Source organism: Rhinolophus sinicus, linkage group LG07 (assembly GCF_036562045.2).
Source record: "Rhinolophus sinicus isolate RSC01 linkage group LG07, ASM3656204v1, whole genome shotgun sequence".
NCBI lineage: Eukaryota > Metazoa > Chordata > Mammalia > Chiroptera > Rhinolophidae > Rhinolophus > Rhinolophus sinicus.
Window position 1 is genome coordinate 50964057 of NC_133757.1, and position 24048 is coordinate 50988104.

General features: G+C 36.9%; 1 protein-coding gene across 1 annotated transcript in view; it reads left to right on the forward strand.

Moving 5' to 3' along the window:
* The first annotated feature begins 7 nt into the window (after nt 1-7).
* ADK (adenosine kinase) overlaps nt 8-24048 on the forward strand; it is a 450882-nt gene continuing 426841 nt past the window's right edge. The window contains exon 1 of the mRNA XM_019745975.2: nt 8-148. Coding sequence (XP_019601534.1) covers nt 84-148 — 65 coding nt within the window. The 5' untranslated portion in view covers nt 8-83. The remainder of the gene's footprint in view (nt 149-24048) is intronic.

Here is a 24048-nt window from a genome sequence, read left to right on the forward strand (position 1 = left end):
AAGGAGGCGGTGATACGAGAGGGGGCGGGGCCAGAGAGTCGAAGGGGCGCACGCCAGTGCCTAAGTGGGTTGGGAGCATAAAGATGGCCGCGACTGAGCAGGAGCCGAAACCCAAAAAGCTGAAGGTGGAAGCTCCGCGAGCGCTGAGGTGAGCGCTACCCTAGGAAGGGTAGAGGGTGACGGCACCTGCCGCAACCCGGGCCCACGTGTAGTTGCGCGGCCGTGGCGCTGGGTGGCGTCCTCGCTGCCGGCATGGGGCCAAAGTGCAGAAACCGCTGCTCCGGAAGCTGCCCGCGGGGCTGCGACCTCTTGTCAGGTGCCCTCCCAGTTTGGCTGAGTCGCCTCGTGCTCCGGAGCGGCTCCCGCCGCCCGTGACCAATCAGAGCGCCGGTCGGGGTTGCGGAGCCGGCTGAGAGCTAAATGCAGGCGCCACGTGGGAGCCCTCTCAGGCTGGGCTGGTGAGAGAGACCCGGGAGAACCGGGCAGGACCAGCGCACAGTCAAACGCGGCCATCTCCTCTTCCCTGCGGGGTGACGAGGAGGAGACCCAGCGACTGCTCTGCCCTGGGGCAAAGACATAATTCTTGGGGATTTTTTCGTAAATGTCGCGGAAGGACGACTTGACCTTCCTTTTCATAGAGACTTGATTGCTGGCACCTGTGAAGATCACCTGCCAGGGACTCAGTCCCCGCCTCTGAGGCTTTGTGGGGGCGGCCTTTGGCTGAATGGTTAGGAAAGGCTGATTTTTCTTTTTTTCTTTGTACTTTTTGGCAGCAATGGGCAGAGTTCTGCGTCCGACGCCTGCCTCACATGTGATTGATGTTGCAACTTTTACTTATCAAAAGCTGTTTGTTAAATATACTTTCCTAATAAGTATAAAGTGCAGTGTGCACAGTCCTTGCTTTTGCAATAATCGTTGGAAGGCAATGATTTTTCTAACTAAAAAGGGACATATCGAATTGATTTAAAACTATTGGGACACTCCTGATTATACAAGACAAATCTCATTTCTTCCAACATCACCCCACTTTACCTCCGAAAGAATGAATCATTGATAATTGAAAAGAAATGGTCACTTAGGGGTTTGGTGGTGTGTTCATGCTGTTTTGAATGGATGGTGACCAAATCCCTGCCAGTGCCTTTAATGTATTTCTACTACCGTCAAAAGGTTAATGTGCCTACCTCATACGAAGAAAATAAACTTTATTTTGTAACAACTCAGGATGTTCTATTTTTATTTTAAGCTTTCAAACTATAGAGTAAAACAGGGGCTTTTGAATTAGACCTATCTGGGTTCAAGTCATGTGCTTTCCCTATTGACCCATTATTAGAGTGTTTCCTTAAAAGTCACCTCTTTTCACAAAGTTTCCTCTAGTAAATTGGCAGACAGATGCAATTTTTCCCTACTATCCTACTAAAGGAACTGCCCTTAGATTTTCCTATGTTAATCCATTTTCAAAGTGCTTTCCTATTTTACAGATGAAGAAATTGAAGCCCAAATGAAATATTTAGTTAACGGTTTGAACCCAGAGCATTTGGGTGCAAGTTCATTGTTGGACTCTACTGTGTCTACTTTTATATAACCACCAAAGGTATACTTTCTGCCTGTGCATCCTTACAACGAATGATAAATAATGTTTAATACTTAAGTATGTATGTGCTAGGCACTATATCAGCACTGAACCTGTTTTAAGTCATTCAGTTCCACAACAACCCTACAAGGTGGGTACTGTAATTATCTCTATTTTACCAAGGAGGAAACAGGCATAGAGAGATTAAGTAATTTATCAAGGTCACCTATCTAGGGTTGGGGTTTTAATCCAGGTAGTCTGATTCCAAGTCTGTACTCTTAATTACCATGCTATACTTATTAACTTCAAGCAATTTATTCCAAAATACTAGTGAATTGTTAACTCAGTTTTTGTTTCTCCACTACTTTTGCTTCTGGGTTTTGTTTTTTTTTGTTGTTGTTAGTGTACATAACTTTTTATGTTGTTGCAATATGTAGGCATATGATACAAAATAATTCTTAAATATATGTAATATTTTTTGTATATCATTAATGTATTTAACACTTGTAAAAGTCTTTAGGCCACTAAAACTCGTTTTATGCACTATCTACTTAATGCCACCTGTAGTTAAAAGATTTAGACACGAGTGCTGGGACAAATCTCTTAATTTTGTGTGAAGATGTTTTAGGATTGGCTGTTTCTAGTTTCATTATATTAGTTTGGCTTTAAGGGTTGAGTGTGATTGTGCACTGAGTGGTCAGACTGCATGCGTTATCTATGATGACTTGCTTGACAATTCAGAGGCTAGCTATCAGTTTTGGTTAACTTTTAGGGAGAATGACTTAAAAAGTCTAAGCCTAAGTTCATGAGTAGATCAGTCAGTGAGGGAACACATAAGTTTATGAGATATTTGTAGATGCCAGGGAAAGGATTTAGACTTCTGTGACAATTTCAGAATTCTGGAGAGCAGTTCTCAACCAGGGGAAATTTTGGCAGTGTCTGGAGACATTTTTGGTGGGGACTGCTATTGGTTCTCAACCAGAGGACATTTTGCAAATGTCTGGAGTCATTTTTTTGGAGAGTGCTACTGGCACCCAGTGGGTAGAGTTCAAGGATGCTGCTAAACAACCTGTAATGCACAGGAAGCCCCCTACAACAAAGACTTATTCAGCCAAAATTGACAATAGTGTTGAGATTGAAAAAACTCTGCTTTAGGGGGAGCATCTGACAAGTCTAGCCTCCCTTTCTCAAATGGCCATTGTTTTTCTAACCTGGATTGCTTTTCAGGGTAGCAGTTACTAAAATTGCAAAGAAATAAGCAGACTCTAACATGTTTTCACATTGAGTTGGGGAACAGACAGGAACATTAATTGAGACATTATACTAGGTGCTCTATGTATGCTATCTCATTTAATCTTCCCAGCAACTTGTGAGGTAGGAGTAATGATCCCTGTGTTACAGGTGAGGCATTTAGGGCTGGAAAAAGTCTAGAAGAATTTTCGGGAACTGCTTTCTTCTAGGTGAAGGTGCTCCACAATGCTTACCTATATTTAGGACGTCTTAGTTTTCTCTCCTTTGGAAATGTCATCCAAGTTTATTTCTTTAGCGGTCACCTCTGAGAGGATGCAGTTCCTTCCAAAGCTTGTTGAGCACACGCCAAGTCTGTTCTTTCAATCGGTCTTTCAAGGGCCTGCTCTTTTTAACATGGTGCTAAAAATTAGGTACCTACATATAGAGAGGTAAGACTCAGGTAACACCCTCCTGGTGGAAATGAGTGGTATTTGGGAAAATGATACCTGAGCATTCTGAAAGATGACAAGGAGTTAACCAGGTGTGAAGTAGGGTGTCTGGATTTATAGAAAAGTTTGTTTGGAAGTAGAGATGGGAAAGAGCTGCCCAATGGAGAACTGCATATGGTTTGGTCTGACTGAAGCAGAAGGTATATGGGGTCCAGGCTTTGTACTGGACACTCTTCACATGTGTGATCTTTCTAGCTCTATATCCTTTAGCTTTCAGACCCTAATCTTACTGTCTGCTAAATATCTCCTTCTGAGTGTCTTGCTGACACTTCAAAGTCATATATATCAAACTAAATCCATCTGTTGACCTAAATCTGCACCTTCTTCCCTGCTTCCTGTATGTGCTACTGGTACCACTAACTTATCTCTCTAAAGTTTGGAACCTAGTTACTTGATTCCTTTTCCATCCACATAGAGTTATCAAGTTGGTCTTTAGTATCTCGTAAATGCCTTTCCTTTTCATTTCCTGCTGCCACAACTCAAGTTTAGACTATCTTGCTTAGACTTTTTATTGACCTCTTAACTAGTCTCTCTACCTGCAGTCTCAAGTTCTGCCTAATCTTCAGGCTTAGCTCCACTTAGTCATCATAGCAAATATTTGTAAGCTCTTAAGTTGATGTTAGGAAGCGTTCAGCCCTAAGGGCCCACATCATAACTCTTTCTGACATTAGCAATTAAAGATTACTCTGGGTCATGATTTTTAATAATGTTAAAAAGGAAACAAATGGCAGTTCTTCAATCAGTGAATATTGAGCTTTTCTCAAATTATTGCTTCCTAACCATTCACTTTCATGGCCTCATTTTATTCTTTCATGTTGTCTCCTACCTCATTCAAGACCCCGTGTTTTAAAATTGCATCGTAAACTTAGGAAGAAAAATCTGTAAGTATCTTAGGTGACCAAGCAATACCTTTGATCCCTTCTTCTAAAACACATTTTTTTCTCTTTCAGAAAATTTTCTGGAAGATTAAACTGAGCACACTGTTCCTGGAGGGTTCTTTTGTGAGGATTACATGAGAAAATATATGCAGATTGCAAAAGAGGAAGGATGAGCATGTGTTCTTAGTGTGTTGCACAGTGCCTGGTCCTTAGGAGCTGTCAATTAATGTTTATTAAATGAATCATCAGCACAGCATTGAGTGGGACTGATAATCTTCACTTTTTAGAACTTACATTTTTTTATAATGCAGCCTACAATTGAGTTTGGCTCTTTTTGGATGATATTGCATGCTGTTCACTTATATCCATAAATTTAATTCTTTAAGATTAAGGCTTTGGGCTATGAAGGAAAATGGAAAACAAAAGTTTCCTGAGGTACTTTGTATGAATGCCTTCATAAGATCCTTTCCTGCTGTGTTTCCCTGAAAATAAGACCTAGCCGGACAATGTGTCTTTTGGAGCAAAAATTAATATAAGACCCGGTATGATATGATATGATATTATTATACTATACCTTATACAAGACCAGGTATTATATTAAAATAAGACCCAGTCTTATATTAATTTTTGCTCCAAAAGACGCGTTAGAGCTGATTGTTCGGCTAGGTCTTATTTTTGGGGAAACATGGTAGTTAGACTCTGGATTTAGGAGCTGGTGGAAATAACTCTGCAGGGAAACTAGAGTTAGATACCCTGGATGAAACTGGGAGCTGGATTGGGGCTAGATGAAAAGAAGGCTGAAATCCTCTGCTTCCAGTTGTTGCTTTAAAAACTGTGAACCTGATGTGACACAGAAGTGGCTGAACTGCCAGATAGCTCAGAGTTGGAAACTGTAATTTCTCCACTAACACGTAGTACAAGAGCTCCAAGCTTGTAGGTAATGGGCTCTGGAAGAGGGGTGGCCTACCTCAAAACCACTCAAAAAAGGAAGTCTGAGCCTGCAAATATATGAGGAAGACAGGTACTTAGAAAATAAACACCAGAAGGTACATTCACTCGAAATCTAATGGAATTATTAGAGCAATTTCAAAATGACTTTAAGCATTTTAAAGATCTTAAAAAAGATAAAAGAAATAATTGCCATTAAAAAAACAACATGTTCTGTGCCCTGGCTCTCTGCCTTCTCCCCTGTTGAAATGAATGCACGTCAGCCTTCCATTTATGCTTTTTAAACATCCCTTTTTCAAGGACTTTGATTCAACAACAAACATTTTCTTTCACCATCAATTTTCCCCTCCATATCGATTCATTCTTACCAACAAACATGCTCTATTATCTCCCATCTTACAAAAAAAAAACCCACCAAAAAAAACACACCACACCTTCCCTTTATTCCATATCCCTCTGTAGTCATTACCCTATTTCTCTGCAACCCTTTAAAACAAAATTTCTTTGACTCTACTTCCTCATTTTTCATTCCCTCTCAGTCCACCTTGTTTGTCTTCTGTCCCCACTCCACTAAACATCTGTCAAGGTCACAAATGAACTTCATGTTACCCAATTCAATGGTTTCTATTCTAATCTTAGCTGATCTCTCTGCAGTATTTGTTACAGGTGACCTCTCTTTCATTTGTTTAAATGGCTCTATTGAAATATAATTTACATACCATGCTATTCACCTATTTCAATTGTATAGCTCAGTGTTTTTAGTATATTCACAGGATTATGCAACCATCACCACAATCTAATGTGAGAACATTTTTGTGTGTTCCCCAAAAGAAACCCTGTACCCATTAGGAGTCACTCCTCATTTCCCTCTCCTTTCCTGTTCCAGCTAGCGGCAACCTTTAATCTACTTTCTGTTTCTATAGATTTTGCCTATTGTGGACATTTCATATACATGGAATCATATATATATATATAAAATGTGTCAAAAATAGGTAAGAAGTAAATGGCTATGTAAAAGTAAAAGTAAAAATGGGAGTTATTGAAATTAAATACAAAAATAGGTCGGTTAAACATTAGGCCAAACATATTTGAAGGGAAAATTAGCAAATTGAAAGATAGTAATGAGTAATTTACCCAGATGTAGCACAGAGAAATAAAGAGAAATTAAGAAATGTGAATATAAATTGAGGGGCACCAACTTGCATCTAACTATGAGTTCCAAAAAGAGGAAATAGTGTGAATGGTGGCAGGGCCATATTGGAAGAGATGATGGCTGAGAATTTTTCAGAACTTAGGAAAGCCCAAAGTCCTCAGGATAAAAGGATATTCCAGGTACATAGTAAGATAAAAACAAAAAATCCACACTAAAGCTATTTTAGCTTTTAGACATTTTGATCCTAATTGTTAGTGTGTATAGGAGGAATCTGGAAATGTAGACACCAAAAATTTAGTAGCAGTTATCTCTATGTGGAGGGATTATGGGTTGTGTTTTCTTTATTTTTTTGCATTTCTCGACTTTTCTGCACTGAACATAGATGTTAGGACTCTTGATTTTTAAGCTGGAGAAATTTGATATGCACTGAATACATAATTTAACTGAGTGCTGAGTGGCTAAATATCACCATTGCAGAGTGTATCTCTGGGATACTAAGTAAATCTGGGACTTTGTAAAATAAATATTATTGTAGGTTGTAATTTTTTCATCTATACTTCTGAAATCCCAAAAGCTCTGAAAAGTGGAAGTTTTTTTAAACAGATGAATTAATTTGTTAGCCAAACTTCAACTGACATGAGGCTCTCTGTAGTATTTATTTGTCTGACACAAATGTATATGTTTTGCTGTAGAAATATTAGTCTGTTTGTTAATGGCATGCTGCATGAAACCACCAGGGCAGTTTATAAAATATACAGTTCATACAGTGTGTTACCTTCCTAAAATCCATAACTTCTGAGTCCCATAAAATTCTGGCCCCCAAGCATGGCTTGTCCGAAGAATTCAACAAAAAGACTGTGGACCTTTATGAAAAATGTAGTCAGTTTTTAAAAGTTTTCTGTTGTATAGGAGCAATAATTTTTCATTGGAAGTCAGTTGCTAGATTTTTCCTGCAGTCCCCATTCTATACTTCTGTGATACTAACTAGATAGTAATTTCAAGACCTTTTTTGGCTAGCTCTACCATAATACTAGTACTGGTTATGTCATTAAGTGATTAGGCTTTTCTTCCTCTCTAATAGTAACTGACTAAGGTAAAATCTTCTCTTCAACTTTTGGACATGAAGGTTTGGAAGACTTATTTCACTGAAGGGGTCTTACAAACTGAGGTTTCACATATGCTTGAAGAATACGCTTTGTGAATATTTTCCAAGGCAGATTTCAAGTTGTTGCCCTCATTTACATGTTTTATTTCTGATGTTTTGGTTTGTATCTTTTTGTACTTGTGGATTCATACAATTTTTAAAAAAATGTGTTCAACTAGAAAGCAATGTAATTATCCTACAGCATGAAAACATCTCAGTTTCCATGTGTATTTTGGCTTCTATTGTATTATGCTGATTTCAGCATATTCTCTGGAATAGAATAAGAAAATACACGTATGGCAATTATCACATAAGAAATTCTTACCTTCTCAAGGCACGTCCATTTGGTTAATATATTAATGGGGTCTCACTATTTTGTTGGCAGGCCACATTTAGTTACTAGTTAGCCCTGTTATTTTGCTATGTTACTTGCAAATATAGGATAATAGATATGACGGTATCCTGTGTGATCATTGATCACTCACAAGTTTGGGGATTATCAGAAATGACACTGAAGTAGTTACTTGGCTATTTGCCTCTAGAGGCTGAAGCTGGACTTTAGTGCATCACTAGTAGAACCATTTATAAGTCTCTAAGAGACTTAATTACTAACATAAGTGCGAAATCCAGCCAAATATGACTCATTATAGTAGTGCCTCTCTTGCCTCTGTTGTCCTCTGGCATTGGATTTATTTCTCACATAGGCCATCTCAATGTAAAGAGAAAGATGGCATTTCTCAACCCCATGCTAAAATCGCATGAGCTCAGTAGAAGAGGCTTTCTATGTCCATGTATCAGTTTGGAGAATACTCTGGTCCTACATACCCACCATTGAACCAATTACTATATCAGAGGTGGAGAGTTTGGCCAGACTTAGATACATTCTCACTCCTCATCCCGTGGTGAGTGTACGTGTGTAGGTGTGTGTACGTGCATGTGCGTGCCAGTGTGGGTATGAGTGTGGGTAGCTGCGTGAACCAGTGGTATTTATATAATTGGGGGAGTGGATAGATACTGATGAGGACACTTTAATTTCCAATTCCACCAGGACCTTGTAGAGTGAGAGAGGTGGTGTCATTCCCTCAGCAAGAGAAAAAGTCCCTTATAGCATGTATAGAAAATGTTTATGAAAACAACAAACAGTTTCCCCACTCAAACCTCATTCCTCAAGGTCCAGCCAAAGCCTGTCTTCTCTGTAAAACTTTCCTAATTGCCCAATCTGGAAATGGCTCCTTCTCTGTTTGTGCTTCATACTTTGCATTATTGCTACGTATAATATGTGCATGTTTTATCTTGTCTTCTACTGCTACTTGAAGCCAGGAAACTAATTGAATAACTCTTGAATAACTCTTGGTGCCTCATAAATACTTACTTTATTGCAACAGAACAGTCTCTAAATTTTTGTGAAATGAATGAATTCTTAACTCTTCACAGGCATTTTAAGGTTATGTTTGTACTACTTACTGATGCAAAATGGTTTCATGTATTCGACATAAATTCTTATCTATTCATAAGAGTCGATAAGAGAGAACCCTTATGTGAAAACACTTCAGGGTCTTAGATATTTCATTTTTCTTGTTATCTGGAGTGAGCTTGTGAGTGAAATAAATCCGATACTGGTGGACAGTAGAGGTAAGAGATGCCCCCGTAGATTGCATTTCTGTACATGTGGCTATAGTGAGCTTTGACTATAATCATCATTTCTTGCATTTGTGTTACTGAATAGTAAGAGTTCATCCACCTGGTGCTAGCAGAGCCAAACACGGAATAAAGCAGTGGAGAAAGATCGGCTATTTTATTATGAATTTCGCCACCCAGGAGAACAGGAAGCTAATGATCAAAAACCAAACTCCCCCATGATCTGTAGATTACAGGTTATATAGGGCAAAATCACAAGACACGATGGGGGTGGTGCTGGGCTCTGATTGGTCAGAAGTGAGGTAAGGGTAATAAATGATTTCTTCAGGTCTTGAGGACAGTCCTGAGTTCTGTGTCAGTGTCCCGCCGTCTGGTTTCATGGGAAAGGAGCCAGGAAGTTGTTCCATCTTAGGGGTCAGGAGCTGAAACATTTAACTTAGGTCAAGATGTTATCTTTAGCCTGCCAGGGGTTTGGACCTTGTGACCATTAGTCAGGTCCCGGCTACTGTCTTCTGCTTTCGGCTGCCTTAATCCAAGAGAAAGGCTAGCTAGGTCTCTGAGGGGTGTGTGTAGGTAGAGCTAGGATTTAAAGCTAAATTTAATCAAAGTCATAAGGACCCTCAGTTTCATTTGTCCATGGGGAGAATTCCCTCAGTGGAAAATAGGGGGCTATACGTCTTCTATATGATCAGTAATATTTTATTAATGCCCTATGGTCAGTGTTCTCTTTTTTCTTTTCCATCTTTTTTATTTTTAATATAATAGAATTGCTTATTTGGTGGGAGAATAAATTTTTCGAAAGAGTGAATTTACAACGATCTCTGTGACCTATCAGAATGACGAATCTTTTTCCTGTGGGTTAGCAAATTCTTAATTAGTGAGGCTCTTTGCAATGTAATTAGAACTCCAAAAGCATTGAAGGTCAGTAATACTGTTCTTAATTTTGTAGTGTACTGTGTAACACAGTGTACTACGTAACTAATGGATACTACCACAAAATGTTCTTTTAAAGAAAGTTGTCTCTATTGACTCATCCAGGACGTGTCACTTGAAAACAAAATAGAGCAAAAGAATAAAATTCAGATAGCTTAGGTTTTCTCCAATTCCTTTTAAGCTTGATATAGCAAATTAAATTGTGTTTTCCTCTCTGAGCCCTAGAGCTGAAGTCTGGAAAACCATGTAAGTTTTTGACTAAACAAATTGAAGTACAAGAAAATTATCTCCTTTAAAAATAAACAGTTCAAATATTTTGGCTTTGAAGCTAACCACATTAGAGATTTGAAATTTTCTTGTTTTACAGGCATGACGGAGAAAGTCTTAGGTTCCTCCTAAAATAGAGTTTTTCAGAAATTATTTTTTCCTAAACAGAGCTGAGACCTTAGTTATCATTTTTAGTTCTTAGTTTTAAGATTAAAGCTGTTAAGCTGTAGAAATGATGCAGAGTATACCCTTGGTTAAGTCTATGTTCTTACACGTTCAAGATAAACTGATTATATTATATTTTAGCATGTGATAGCATGTTGTTGGACGTTAATGTATGCTGACAAAATTCCACTTTGTCTTGTTTTACTTAGCACTTGCTTATCCAACTGGATAGAACTGGATTGTTCAGATTTGAAATATTACAATAAAACATAGTTACATTACATTCAGTAAGTAGTACTTAATGTTTAGTATTAAAAATAGTATTTTAGTAAAAAAATAACTCAAAAGATTTGTCTTATTTTGGAGTGGGGTTATAGTTTCTTCTTTATATGGGATGTATCCATCCCTTTGAATATCGTGAGGATGTTCTATAGAGAAATGTATGAATTTCTAGACTAATACTCACAGATCCTTAGAATTGGGAGGGGTCTTAAGGTATCTTTGTCTAGCCTCCTACATTAGACAGGAATCCCTTCTTTAGCACTCTTATTCCACTATTTCCTCTCCTAGATTCAGCACAAATAAGGGAAGAGGAGTATATTTTTCCAATGATGGAAACACACACACGCGCACACACACACACATCAGAGAGAGACCTTTGACCTCAGTTCTATGTCAAGCTTGAATAAACTACATTCCGGAGAAGACTTGTCAGTATTCTGTAGGTAGTCAGATACAGAGCTCTTTAAATATTTCTTGTTGGCCAAGATGTAGCTTCTTTATACCCATGAAATGGGTGAAAGCAGTCTCTCCTAGCCTCTACCTTTGAGAACATACTTTGGTATTTCCAAAGACTGTTTGTGAATGCTATTGGGAGTGGGGTTAGGAGCAGAGATGGTCAACAGTACAAATTTCCAGGTAGAGTGGGACCCCCTAGAGCTGAGGTTTCTTGCAAATCATGTAGTTAGGATGTGAAAACAATGGCAAATCTCAGTATCAGCCAGATGTGGCTTTTAAATGGTAGTTCACAATTTCAAATTTCATGTTATTTTTGAAAACTCTGAACATGTTTAGACTCTAGATGAGGTACTTAAAATCAGTCTAAGATTTACGTTGTACAGTTGAGAGAATTGAAGCCCAGAGAGGTTAAGTGATATCAGTCAGGTAACACAGCTAGTTACTTAAAGCTATTAAATATCTATCTGAGGTGAGATTTGATCCCAAGTTGTATTACTTCCCATTGTACTATGCTCTGGAACAAGAAATGAAGTATCAGTTTTCTTAGATTTTTTTTTTTTTTAAATGATAAGAACAGTATTTAAAGAATGTCAGGCACTTTCACATAACCTTTTCTTATTGATCCTCACAAAGAGGCCGCCGGGTAACTGTCTTTACCTGAGGAAAATAGACCCAGAGAGGTTGAGTCCCTAAATAGTGAGCTATCATCACGCTCAGGACCTCTTGACCCACATTTCTTGCTGTTTATATTACATTATGAAGGTACAAATGGAGAACTTGTCAAAGTGAATTCTGTGTGTGCTAGATAAGCACACTATTTAAAGAAACACTGTGGCAATGTATTTATTAGCCTTGTCTAGATTTTTGTCTGTCAAGTTCTCTTATTCACACATATGTAGTTTTTCTTCCCAAGAATAAATATTCCCTTGTGGGATATACTTAATTGTATGCTTTGCAAATAGATTAACTCATTGAACTTGAACTTCGAGCAGATTGTGTTTTCCAAATTAAAAGCCTTGGGCAAATTCATTTTGCTTATGATTAAAAGTTAAAACATGCCAGTGAAGAGAACAGTTTCTAATAAGTTTTAATTTACTTTGGAGATTTTGCACTTTTCCCTGGCATCAATGATTTGAATCTTATGACTTTAGCATTATTATTATGAGATACCCATTATTGTTCAGTATAATGTACCCAAGATTACACAGTAACAGGATTCAAACCTGAATCTGTTTTATTTTAAGATTTTCAGTAATTAGTTGCAAAGCTCAGGTATTATATAAACAACAGGAACAGGAATCAACAGTGATTTGTATGATTAAAACAATTAAGCAGGCCCCTTTTGCTTCAAAAAGTATTCCTATATTATACATGAAACAATTTGTAATAATCTTCTAAGAAGCTGTGAATCTATTAACACTATTTGTAATTTGAAATCTTACAAAAATGTTCTACCAGATTTGAGATGGCAGGAATAAGAAACTTTTTCATTAAAAATGACTTACCGTCACAATTAGCCTTGGACCTCATACAAATAATTTTTAAAAAGCAACCTTTTTAAAGAAATGATGCAATCAATGTTCAGTTAGCCTGTTTTTAAGAATAGGACTATAACATTTGATTAAATTCAATTGATAATAGGTATCCCCTGCTTTTAAAAAAAATCGCTTTACACCATTTTGCTTTTACGAAAAATCTACATTAGTACTGGTTTTTTGCTTTTCACTTTTTTGAAAAAAGGTGAAAAGCAAAACTAGCATTCAGTTTGTTTTGTAGTGACACATTATAGAGGCAGCACACACCCTGAACAGTGAGAGTGGCCCCACCAAGCTCCTTCCCAGAAACCACACTCAGCATCTCAGCGTCAAGCCGTCATAGTTTTGAACTGTGTGAGCCTCTGTGCTTTATCTCCGTTTATTCTGTACATCCATTAGCAAGTTGTATCCTAAAGTAATTGCTTCTTCCCTTTATGCCATTACAGCTTATGAAAGGATTCATATGAACAACCCACTTTTGGATAGTGGGGAAACCTCTATTTAAAAACCTCAATTTCATAATACGTGATAACCAAAAAGGAAGTAGTGTGAGGGAAATACATATTTGGGAATAGGGACGGGGAGGTAAAAGGAAGTGGTAAAAAAGGAAAAGGCTTAATTCCTCTTAGCTATTTCTCATTTCTACATAACCTCCAAAATCAGACATCTCTGCTTTTCAGCTTTTCACCCAGCACTGAGGTGTGTAGGTGAGGGTTTGTGAGAAGCTTCTTGTTATGACCTGTAATATGCAAGGGTTGCTAGCAGGGTGCAGGGAGCTTTGGATTAGGAGTCAGGACATCCGAGTCCCTTTAAAGTTTCTGTCAAACTTTAAGTGAGTAGTAGAGACTAAAATACTTTTCAAATGACATCATGGATCAATCTGGGTGTAATACAACTGGTATTTTATAAAAAGAAAATAGAATAGAAAATAATCAGTGCATTGAATATAGTGAGGGTTAAGTATTGCTTTGTGAAACATTGTTTCCATTATGTCTATGTATAAAATACTAGGTTACAATGCAAAATGTATTTTTCACAGCAATTTTGGTTTTCTATCCCAAAATTTAGTAGCTTCAAATAACCCTTTTATTAGAGTTCACGATTTTCTGGATCAGGAGTTCAGACGTGGATCGGCCAGTTGATTCTTCCGCTCGCTCCATGGGTATTGACTGGATCACTGGGAGGTATTTAGCTGACAACAGGTCTGGAGGGTTCAAGTTGTCTTTACTCACTTGCCTGGTGCTTTGGAGAGGATGGCTGGGAAGCTGGGCTCACCTGGGCTTCTTTCCTTCTCCATGTAATTTGAAGGCCTCCCCATGTGGTTTCTGGTAGTTGGACTTCTTACATGGCAGCTCAAGGCGCCAAGAGACCAAGGCAGGAGTTGGCCAACCTCTTAGAGGCTAGCCTGGAATCTGGCATAGCATCATTTCCACTGTACCTTATTGGTCAAAGGAGTCATTGCCTAGCTTAGATAGAAGGGGAGGAGACGTAGACGCTTGTCTCCAACAAATTGTAACTGTTTTTCAAATGCTGCAGTTATGGTAAAATAATTTTGAAAAACATGGCTGAATTATATATAGAAGCTTTTAATTTTGTTATTGCCCTTTGAAAGATGATTACTACTTTTAATAATCTCCCCCCTCCTTTGGAAGATGTGTCTGTTTTTGGTTTCAGAGCTCAGAGTTTAAATATGTGTGTTATTTTTCCATGAAATACTGAGGGTTTTAGGTTTTTGAAGAAATAATTTAAGGTTTAAAAATTTCCATGTAGTCTTAAGATAAGTTTCCTACCTAACACTAAAAAGTCTATTGGCCGTGCAAAAGTAGCTGCCTTCTAACAATGCCTGAAGACTACATTCAGATTTAATTACTCCCTCCCTTCACAAACAGGCAATCTGAGGCTATTATGTTCAAAGTGAAACCTGAAAGAGTGAGAATTATGCTTCCATCCCCCCATCCCACCCTTTAGTAAAGAAAACAAAAATATTAAAAGTTTTTATTAAAAACTTAAAAGTTCTCATCATAAGAAAAAAAATTTTGTAACTACGTCTAAGTTGACATTTTGCAATATATACAAATATTGAGTCATTACGTTGTATACCTGAAACTACCATAATGTTATATGTAATTTACCTCAATTAAAAATAAAAGAATTCATCCACTTATAAAATGCAGGTTTTGTAGTGTACTGTACCTTGAGCCAACATGCTTTTCAGAAGAGAGTTATTCCCTGTGATAGAACCACAGGGATTTAAAGAAATGCCCATTTCAGACTATCTTCCCATAGTTGGAATATTAACATCAATTTCTTAAGATATAAGCAAAAAGGGTTTATCTTGTCACACACTGTGGCTATTTAGAATCCCAAATCTTGAAGCAGTGTCTCCTCTCGGTTTAACCTCTGGCTTTTTGGGAATGTGTTGGGCTGGTTGTTTGACCTATGTCTGCTGGCAAATGTTCTGTTTTTCAGGTAAACCACATTTTTCTTCAATGCTCTTCTACCTAGGAAGACATGAAGATAGTCAAGATTTTTTTCAAAGTATTTAAGGAGGAAAATGTGAACAAATGATAAGAGCCTAGAATGAAATTCTGTGTGTTTAAATGCCTGTATTTTAAGATAAAGATTAAAACCCAAAAGTAAAATGGGAATGGGAGAACTTAAGTGTATTTTAAATTTATAAAATAGGCATTGTGAGGATATATATCTCAATTCCTAGCAAAGGGATGTTAAGTTATAGATGCTTAGTTATAAAAATTGCCAAAATAGCAATTTTTGGAATATTACATATACATGCATACATACATACCTACATATGTATGTACAATGTACATACAGTATGAACCCTAATATTGGTAGTCCCATCACACTATACTTCTCAATGAGTGTCTTTTATAACCATTGAGGAAATCAGAAATTCATTCTTAATGTCTTCATGCCTGATTTTCTCAGATATGTAGTGAATCATTAGGAAATCTTCATTGCAACACACCCCAAAAGCTAATGATCCATTCTTTTTCACTAGAGACTGCACAGTCCCATCAAGTAACAACAGGGTGAAGTAATCTCCATTGAAAGCACTCCACCGAGTGCTATTGTGTGTGTGTGTGTGTGTGTGTGTGTGTGTGTACATATACATATATATATCTACAGTTTTAATTCCACTTGACTTAGAATGTCTGCTGTGCTACATAAGGAAAGACACTTCAAAGATTACATTTTTTCATATACAATAGTTTTGGTGGGCTCTTTGTACTTCTTTCCCTCTCATGTTTCCCAATAACAGCAAGACTATTATCACTGCTACCTCCACCACCATCACCACCATATAAACCTCCAAGTCTTTCAATTTTAAATACATAGTCATTGCAGAACAGTCTATCCTATTTCCATGGCGAGGGGCTTTGCTGTAAATATGTCACTGTATTTCTCCCTGCACCCTAAAATCCAATTTTAGGTCAGTCTTTAGGCAGATGAGTCAGTGCCAATCTGGGTCCGGTCCTATAGGTTATGAGAGAAGATGGGCCTCTGCGCATGAGGTAGAGTGAAGATAGGACCTTTAAATCTAGGTCAGTCCTCATCATTGGACCGGGGGACTGTTGGTTCCTATTGTTACCCCCTTAGAGGAAAACAAAAGCATTGAATAAAGGACAAAATTTTAGAAACCAGTTCCATCATTTATATAACAACCAAGTAGAAATGATTAATTCTTAGGACATTTTTTCAGCTAAAACTATATATTCAATTTAAGACCATATTTATTTTTACTCCTACCTTGTTTCCCTGAAGATAAGATCTAGCTGGACAATCAGCTCTAATGCATCTTTTGGAGCAAAATTTAACATAAGACCCAGTATTATATTAATATTATATTATATTATGTTATATTATAAGACCTGGTCTTATATTATAGTAAAATAAGACTGGGCCTTATATTAATTTTTGCTCCAAAAGACGTATTAGAGCTGATTTGTCCGGCTAGGTCTTATTTCTGGGAAGCATGGTGTATAGAAAATGGTGTGCACTAGGAGTTAGAAAGAGAATATACCCAAGGACTAAATAAGTGCATTTTTTTTTTTATGGTGGAACTTTTTATGAACATTTGTGGTTTCAACTTCTGAGTCTTGAAAGATTTTGACAAGAAATAATTTGTAATTTTACTGAATCCTAAATTTGATTCACATAAGCTGAATGGGTAGGATGGGGGATTTACTTAGCTGAATAGTACATTTAGCTACTTGCTACTCATTGTGTGCCCCTAAATTCTTGTACAGAAATAAAAAAAAATTATTTATCAAAAACATCACTCTTGTGATTTTGACAGAAATGAAGTTGTGGTTAAAATTTTAAAAATGAAGAATCATCTGAAATGATTCTTGGTGACAATTAGGAGTCTTGGCTAAATTAAAGACAAAAATTGGCTGCTCAGACTTAATCTCTGAATGAGTGTATACCAAAATAAAAGAAGCAATTTCTGAAAGTATTTCATATGGTGCTCCAGCTAATCAGAAAGCTGTCACTGGATCACTACATCTTATGCACCCATAAGATGGATGTGGTGGTCTGAGATTTGGCTATTTATAAAGGTCTCACTCAGACAGAGATAAGACTATCTTGGACTTACTCTAGTGACACCATGTATGGTGGTTATTAGCCCCAGTTCTGGAGTCAGAATATCAGACTTTGGATTTCTGTTCTGCAATGTGTGAACTTTGGGCAAGTTCTTTAACCTCTTTGAGCTTTAATTTCTTCTTCTGTAAAATGGCGATAATAAACTATCTCCTGGTAGGTGGTTGTAAATTCAAATAGGATAGTACTTGAAAGAGATATAGTATGTCTGGCACATATTTGCACTTAGTACGTTTTACCTAGTCTACTTATATATTACCTGCGAGCAGCTGACTGCCAAGGTAGAATAGTTACCCTCTTAGGGTGTTGTTCAAATGAAACTAACTGTGTATACATTCTGGACATTTATTTTTAGTCTGTCAATAGGAAACAGTAGGCACTATACAGTAAGAAAGACTACGAAGAAAAATTTGTTTCACAAGTGTCTGTCTCCATCTCTGATCTCTCCCCAGAACTCCAGACTTTTGTGCTTCTTTCTTGCTTTCTCCGTTTATCACAGTAAATGGCAGCACCGTTTACCCCAAATAGTCCAAAATGGAGGAGTTAGTCTTCATTCCTTCTTTTCCTTAAGCCCTCATATCTAGTCCATTAGCAGGTCCTGTCATGCTGTCTCCAAAATGTCCACCTATTTCTCTCTGTCCTGTTTGTCATCTGAATTATTATAAAAGACTGCTAATTGGGTCTTTCTGCTTTCATGCACTACATTATAACCAGGGCGGTCCTTGAACATAAAATTAGATGTCGTCATTCCTCATTCCTCTGTTCAATGTTTAATTACAGTGGCTTCTTGTCATGCTTATAACTAAATCAAAATTTCTTAGGCTCCTAAAAGCTAGGAAAATCTGCTTTCTTGCTCTGACCACACCTTTCTTCTCTCCCTCGCCTTTTTTCACACTGGCATTCCAGTTATCACTTGAGTGCTGTCAGGAATACTCTTCCCACACCTGGTTCTATTTGTCATTCACTTCTGTCCTCTGGAGGCCTTCCCTGACTGCCCAACCTAACAAGACTTTCTCTGCTTTGATCTGCTGATTTTAATTCTCTGCACAGCACTTATGATCATTTGATGTTCTCGTTTGTTTATTTGATTATTCATTTATATCCCATCACCAGAATATATAATAAGTTCTGTAAGGGCAATTCATGTATTGCTGAATCTGTAGTGTTTTAAGTAGTAGATGCTCACTAAATATTTGTGGAGTTAATGAGTGAATGATTCCTAAAAGCTTGTTTGTGAAGTACCACAGACCAGATCTATGGTGAAGTGAAAATAAGAAAAATCTTTGACATAGAAAATATAATTCATAAGATTACCGGGGTAGTCTTTATCCTGTGATGCCCTTCATACCTTTTTATGTTAAAATGCCCTTTCTTCTATGAAATGATAGTGATATTCAGTTGTATAATTTAAAAATATGTTCTTGGCAGCATAAATAATTGGGAAGCACTGTTGTCCTGTACTTTTAGATTGAAGGTTTTCTATGAGTTTCAGAGATTTGTAGTTCACTGAAAATAAAGAAGCACTGTGTAGGTGTTCCTGGGAGGGAGTTTTGCTAAGCATTCTTACTAAATAAAGTTCAGTCAATCAAATGTTATTATATTCTTCAAATTCTCCTGGGAAATAAATTGTCAGGTTCCATTTAAAGATTATATGCTGTTTGAATATGTAATGTTAAAGTGAAATGTGACATAAAAATCCACAGATCATAATTAAACGAAGTAAAAATAGCAGACCTCTTATGCCTTCTGGGGAAGAGTTAATATATTTAGCAGCGTTTCTTTGAATAACTTTGTTCATAATGAAAGTTAATTAAAATTGCATGCATTTTATTGTGTTAAAACAGGTCAACTCTTAAAAAAACCCCAATTTGTGTTAAAAACAACAACTAGTGAATGTTTTTTTTTCTTTCATTGTCCAGTAAGAACTGAAAGGGACTCAAGATGTCACTTGTAACAAAATCCCTGTGTTTCAGATAAGGAAACTGATGGTCGAAGGGCATAATGTTTTTTAGTAGTTTCAGAATCAGAATTTCCATCTCCTTATTCCCAGGCACTTGAAATTTATGCTATGACACACTACTTATTTTAGGGTGATAAGTCTTAAGAAATTTCTCTTTTTGGAATATGATATAGATTGCTTTAAAATATTATTTCGGTCAGTATTTTAATTAATATGAAATGAGGAGATATATTTTTAAGTAAGATGCAAGGAAGACATTCCACATTAGATGTTGTGACAGCTGGCCTCTTAAAGGCTATGCAAAGCTATAAAAGTGGTATTTATACTTTTAACTTTTGTCAAGTTAAGATTTAAGATTAACCAAGAAAATCATAAAGACATTATATTTTTGTTATTCCTGTCTTAAAGAATCTTTACATATGAAAAGTTGAGAAACTTGTAAAATAAACCCAGTTCCTCTAAAAATAAGAATAGTTTTGATGGTTGTGATAAAAAAATACAAATTTTAATAAAGAACAGGGATAATTTTTGTATTTTTAAACCATTTCAGAAAGATAATTAAAGTTCAATAGTAATTACAAAAATTTTATGCTAATAAAACCAATATATAGTAGAAAATTTATAAGCTAGATCAATATAAGTAAGTAAAAAGTTACACATAATCTCACTTTCCAGAGAAAGCAAGAATAATAATATTTGGGTGTGCTTTTTACCAATCTTTTTTTCTGTGCAATTATGGCATGTATTTTTTTTTAGACTTTATTGGGGAACAGTGTGTACTTCAGGCCTTTTTTCCAAGTCAAGTTGTTGTCCTTTCATTCTTAGTTGTGGAGGGTGCCGTTCAGCTTCAAGGTGTTGTCCTTTCGGTCTTAGTTGTGGAGGGCGAGGCTTAGCTCCAGGTCCAGTTGCCGTTTTTCTAGTTGCAGGGCTCGAGGAATTGAACCGGCAACCTTGTGGTTGAGGGCCCACTGGCCCATGTGGGAATCGAACCGGCAGCCTTCGGAGTTAGGAGCATGGAGCTCTAACCGCCTGAGCCACCGGGCTGGCCCCCCCATCATGAGCATTTTTGTACATTCTTAAAAGTCTGTGGAAACATTTTATAATAGCTACATAACATTCTTATGTAATTTATTTAACCATAATGCCCTATTTTTGGTTATTTAGGACATAACAAATTTTTGCTATTATTAATGCTGAAATGAGTATACAAAATCTTTGTTCATATTTTTCTATGTTATTTAAATAGTTGCCTAAGAAATGGAATTGTTGACACACATTGCTGTAAAGCTTTCTAAAAATGTGCTAATTTATACTCCCATTAACAATGTGTGAAAGTGCTTGTTTTGAATATGGACCAAGATGGCAGAACAGAAAAAAATAATAATAAAAGGAAGTGTTCTTTTAACCCCCTCAAAGGAAGGAAGGAAGGAAGGGAGGGAGGGAGGAAGGAAGGGAGGGAGGGAGGGAGGGAGGGAGGAAGGAAAGAAAGAAAGAGCGAGCTTGTTTTATTGTACCCTTAACTACAAACTGGTTGTGTTTGAAGAGGATTTTGCTATGATTTTGCTGCTTGAAGCATTTTTTGAAAAGATTAATGGGGGGAGTGCACATATTTGTTATGCTATCCTTGTTATGCTATCCAGAAGCACTTAATGTTTTGGGGTTAGCTATCTGTTTTCATAGTGGCAGACTAAATTACATGATTAGGTAATGTAGATAGAATATTTACTTATCTATCTTCACTATCTTCTCAAGAGCCAACTATTCTGACTCACTTATCGTGGTTCGACTATTTAAATTGTAAGGTTAATGAAGGTTAAAATTTCATTTGGCTGCTTTTCCCTAAAGTAAAAAGAATAGAGTTGGAATAAATTGCTTAAAAAATTGATCAAAAGAGTTTAAATAGTAGTTACATAATAGCTTGTGTGTGTGTGTGTGTGTGTGTGTGTGTGTGTGTGTGTGTTGGGAAAGACTGGGTGGAAGAGAGGATAGGGAAAGATTAGAAAAAGAGCATAACTGAGGAAACAAGGGCACTATAAAATCACAAGAACCCCCTTTACCTGGAAAAACAGGTCTCTACTTTTGTCTCTTTGTGATTGACTTTGAAAGAACAATCACACATGAGCCCCCTTTGCTGAAATAACATTTTTGTGTCTCTACCTGCTGAAATGAACTTGTATCGATATACATTTAAAAATAATAAACTTTTTGCAAGTTTTGTTGACTGATTATGTAAAAAACACTTAAAAGTTTTAAATTAGATGCAGTGTCACTTACCAAAATTAACTTTTTGAAAAATATTTGAATGTGATATGGCTTTACTTTGATTGAATATTGCAGGCCCTTGTCTTCCCTTAATGACATAGAATTTAGTATATTTGTTAAAAAAAAAAAAGTTTCAAGTCTAGCTGTTTGGTACCAAAATTAGTTTTAAAACTTTCTTGTAAAAAATCAAAAGTGAGAGTTACTAAAGTATGTTAGACGTGAGCAAAGTGCATTTTATTTTCACAGGGCCAAGTTCATGTTAGCTTTCTTACCATGCTTTCCAGAGATGTAATTTTAACTAGTGTGATTACATCTCTAGTTAATCACACTAGATTAACTAGAAAGCCATGTGCCAAAGACTCTATTAGACACTTTATTAGAATCAAGTTTTAGTCAATGCTGTAAAAAGTGTGTAATGGGTAAACTGAGAGACAGTCTAAGATAATACAGCTAATAGGAACTGAAGCAGTTCCGAACCACGTGTCTTGCTTCCTTTGCAATCTTGCTACTTAGCGTGACCCACAGACCAGATGCAATTGGTGAGATCTGGGTACATAAAGAATTGCAATCTTGGCTACAAAGACCACTGAGTCAAACCCTTATTTTACAAGATCCTTCAAGTGATGTGTATGCATATTAAAGTTTGAGAAACACCATACTACATCCCATGTTAAAAGTTACAATGAGGCTTTGAAATCCTTTCTAACGATTATTCCTGGTTTGACTTTTAGTTCTGTGGGTTATTAACATTTTCTGTAAGAGGAGGAGGGAAACTGTTGAATTAGTCAGTGTCTCCACCATTTCAAATTGCTGTATTTTGCTTCTTTGATTTAGATCCTGTTTAAATCCAGGGGAACAATACATAGACTGATTCTACTTGTGAGCATTTGATCAAAGTCTCAATCAGCTAAGTATAGCTCTGTTTTTAACAGCCATTTGTCATGGACTGAACACATCATCAGATTTATAGCCCATGGTTTCATTCATTCATTCTGGAGAGACATTTCCCAAATTAAAGAGAACAGTGCTAAAAAAAAAAAAAGCATTTTTGAAGGAAACTTGAAATTTTTTGGAATATTTGATGTTTTATATGGTTAGCAAGGAACCATAGATATGTATAAACTGGTGTCCCTGCTAATTTCATTTTGTGGACATAATTGTTTGGTCACAGGGGCAATGATAGGTCAAAAAAGAAGCAAGGCTAACTTAGTAGAAGAGCACTTTCCATTAGAAATATAATGAAAGATGCATATAATTTTAAATTTTCTAGTCGCCACATTAAAAAAAATAAAAAGAAACGGTTTAAACTAATCTTAATATATTTTATTTAACCCAATATAGCAAAATTTTACATCAATATGTAATCAATATAAAATCATTGAGACTTTTATATAGTTTTGTACTAAGTCTTGAAAAATCGGGTATTTCATATTTACGTTGTCTCAATTTAGATGCAAAAGTTTCAACAGTTAAAAGGGGAAATGCAGCCCAATGAAAACCAAATTGTGTTTAATGGAAAAATATTTTATATTGCTTTGGTTTTAAAATGTAAACTAATTAAAATTAAATTAAAAATTCATTTCTTTTGGTCACATTAGCCACATTCAATATCATATGATGTTGAGTTGTGTTTCTAATGCAACTGATTTCAGACCTTGGAATTGATCACCATCTTATACTGTCAGTAAATGAATGCCACTGGCAGTTGGAAGTCTGTTAACAAATATTATCAGAGAATAAAGAGGGAATAAAGAAAAGCTATTTAAGTCATAACGCATTTACTGATCTCTGCCCCCTTCTTCCCCATCCTTCCTGCAGTAGGAATGAACTTAGTGACTTTTATTAGTGGTTCAGAATCAGTTTAACCCTTTAACCTCTCTATATTGTAAGGAGTTAGGTTAGGGTCCTTCCAACTCCCCCCCCCCCCCCATGGCATTAGATACTTGCTTCAGAGCACTGCACACTTCAGAAAAGTGAGGTAATCTGACAAGCGTGGCAAGTAGGATAGTGGGCTTGTTTGGCCAAGAGGTTTTGTTTAAACTTTATATGTGTACCTGGATCACCTGGGCATGTTCGTTAAAAATACCAAAGTCTGGGCCTTACCCTTCTAGATTCTGATTCACAAAGTTGACAATGAGTCCCTGACACTTCCATATTAAATAAGCTGTTTTAAGTGTTTCTGAAGTCCAAGAGAGTTTGAGAATCACCGAACTCAGCAATTGACTCTTATAGCTGCGAGTTCGAATTTAACATATGGTGCTGCTGTTGCCACGTGTTTGAATTTCCCCCGGCGGAGATTTCCCAGACCGTTGCTGCTTTTCTTCTGCAGGTGGGTTCTGCAGGCTGTTGAACCCCATCCCCGAAGAGTGCCCTGAGAGCGCCTCTGCTCCATGTCCGGCTCAAGCGACCAGAGTTCGCCGAGGTAGACACCAGGGCCATGTGACTGATAGATCGCTTGCCAGTCGGGGCGGCCATTTTTGAGGCGGGCATCC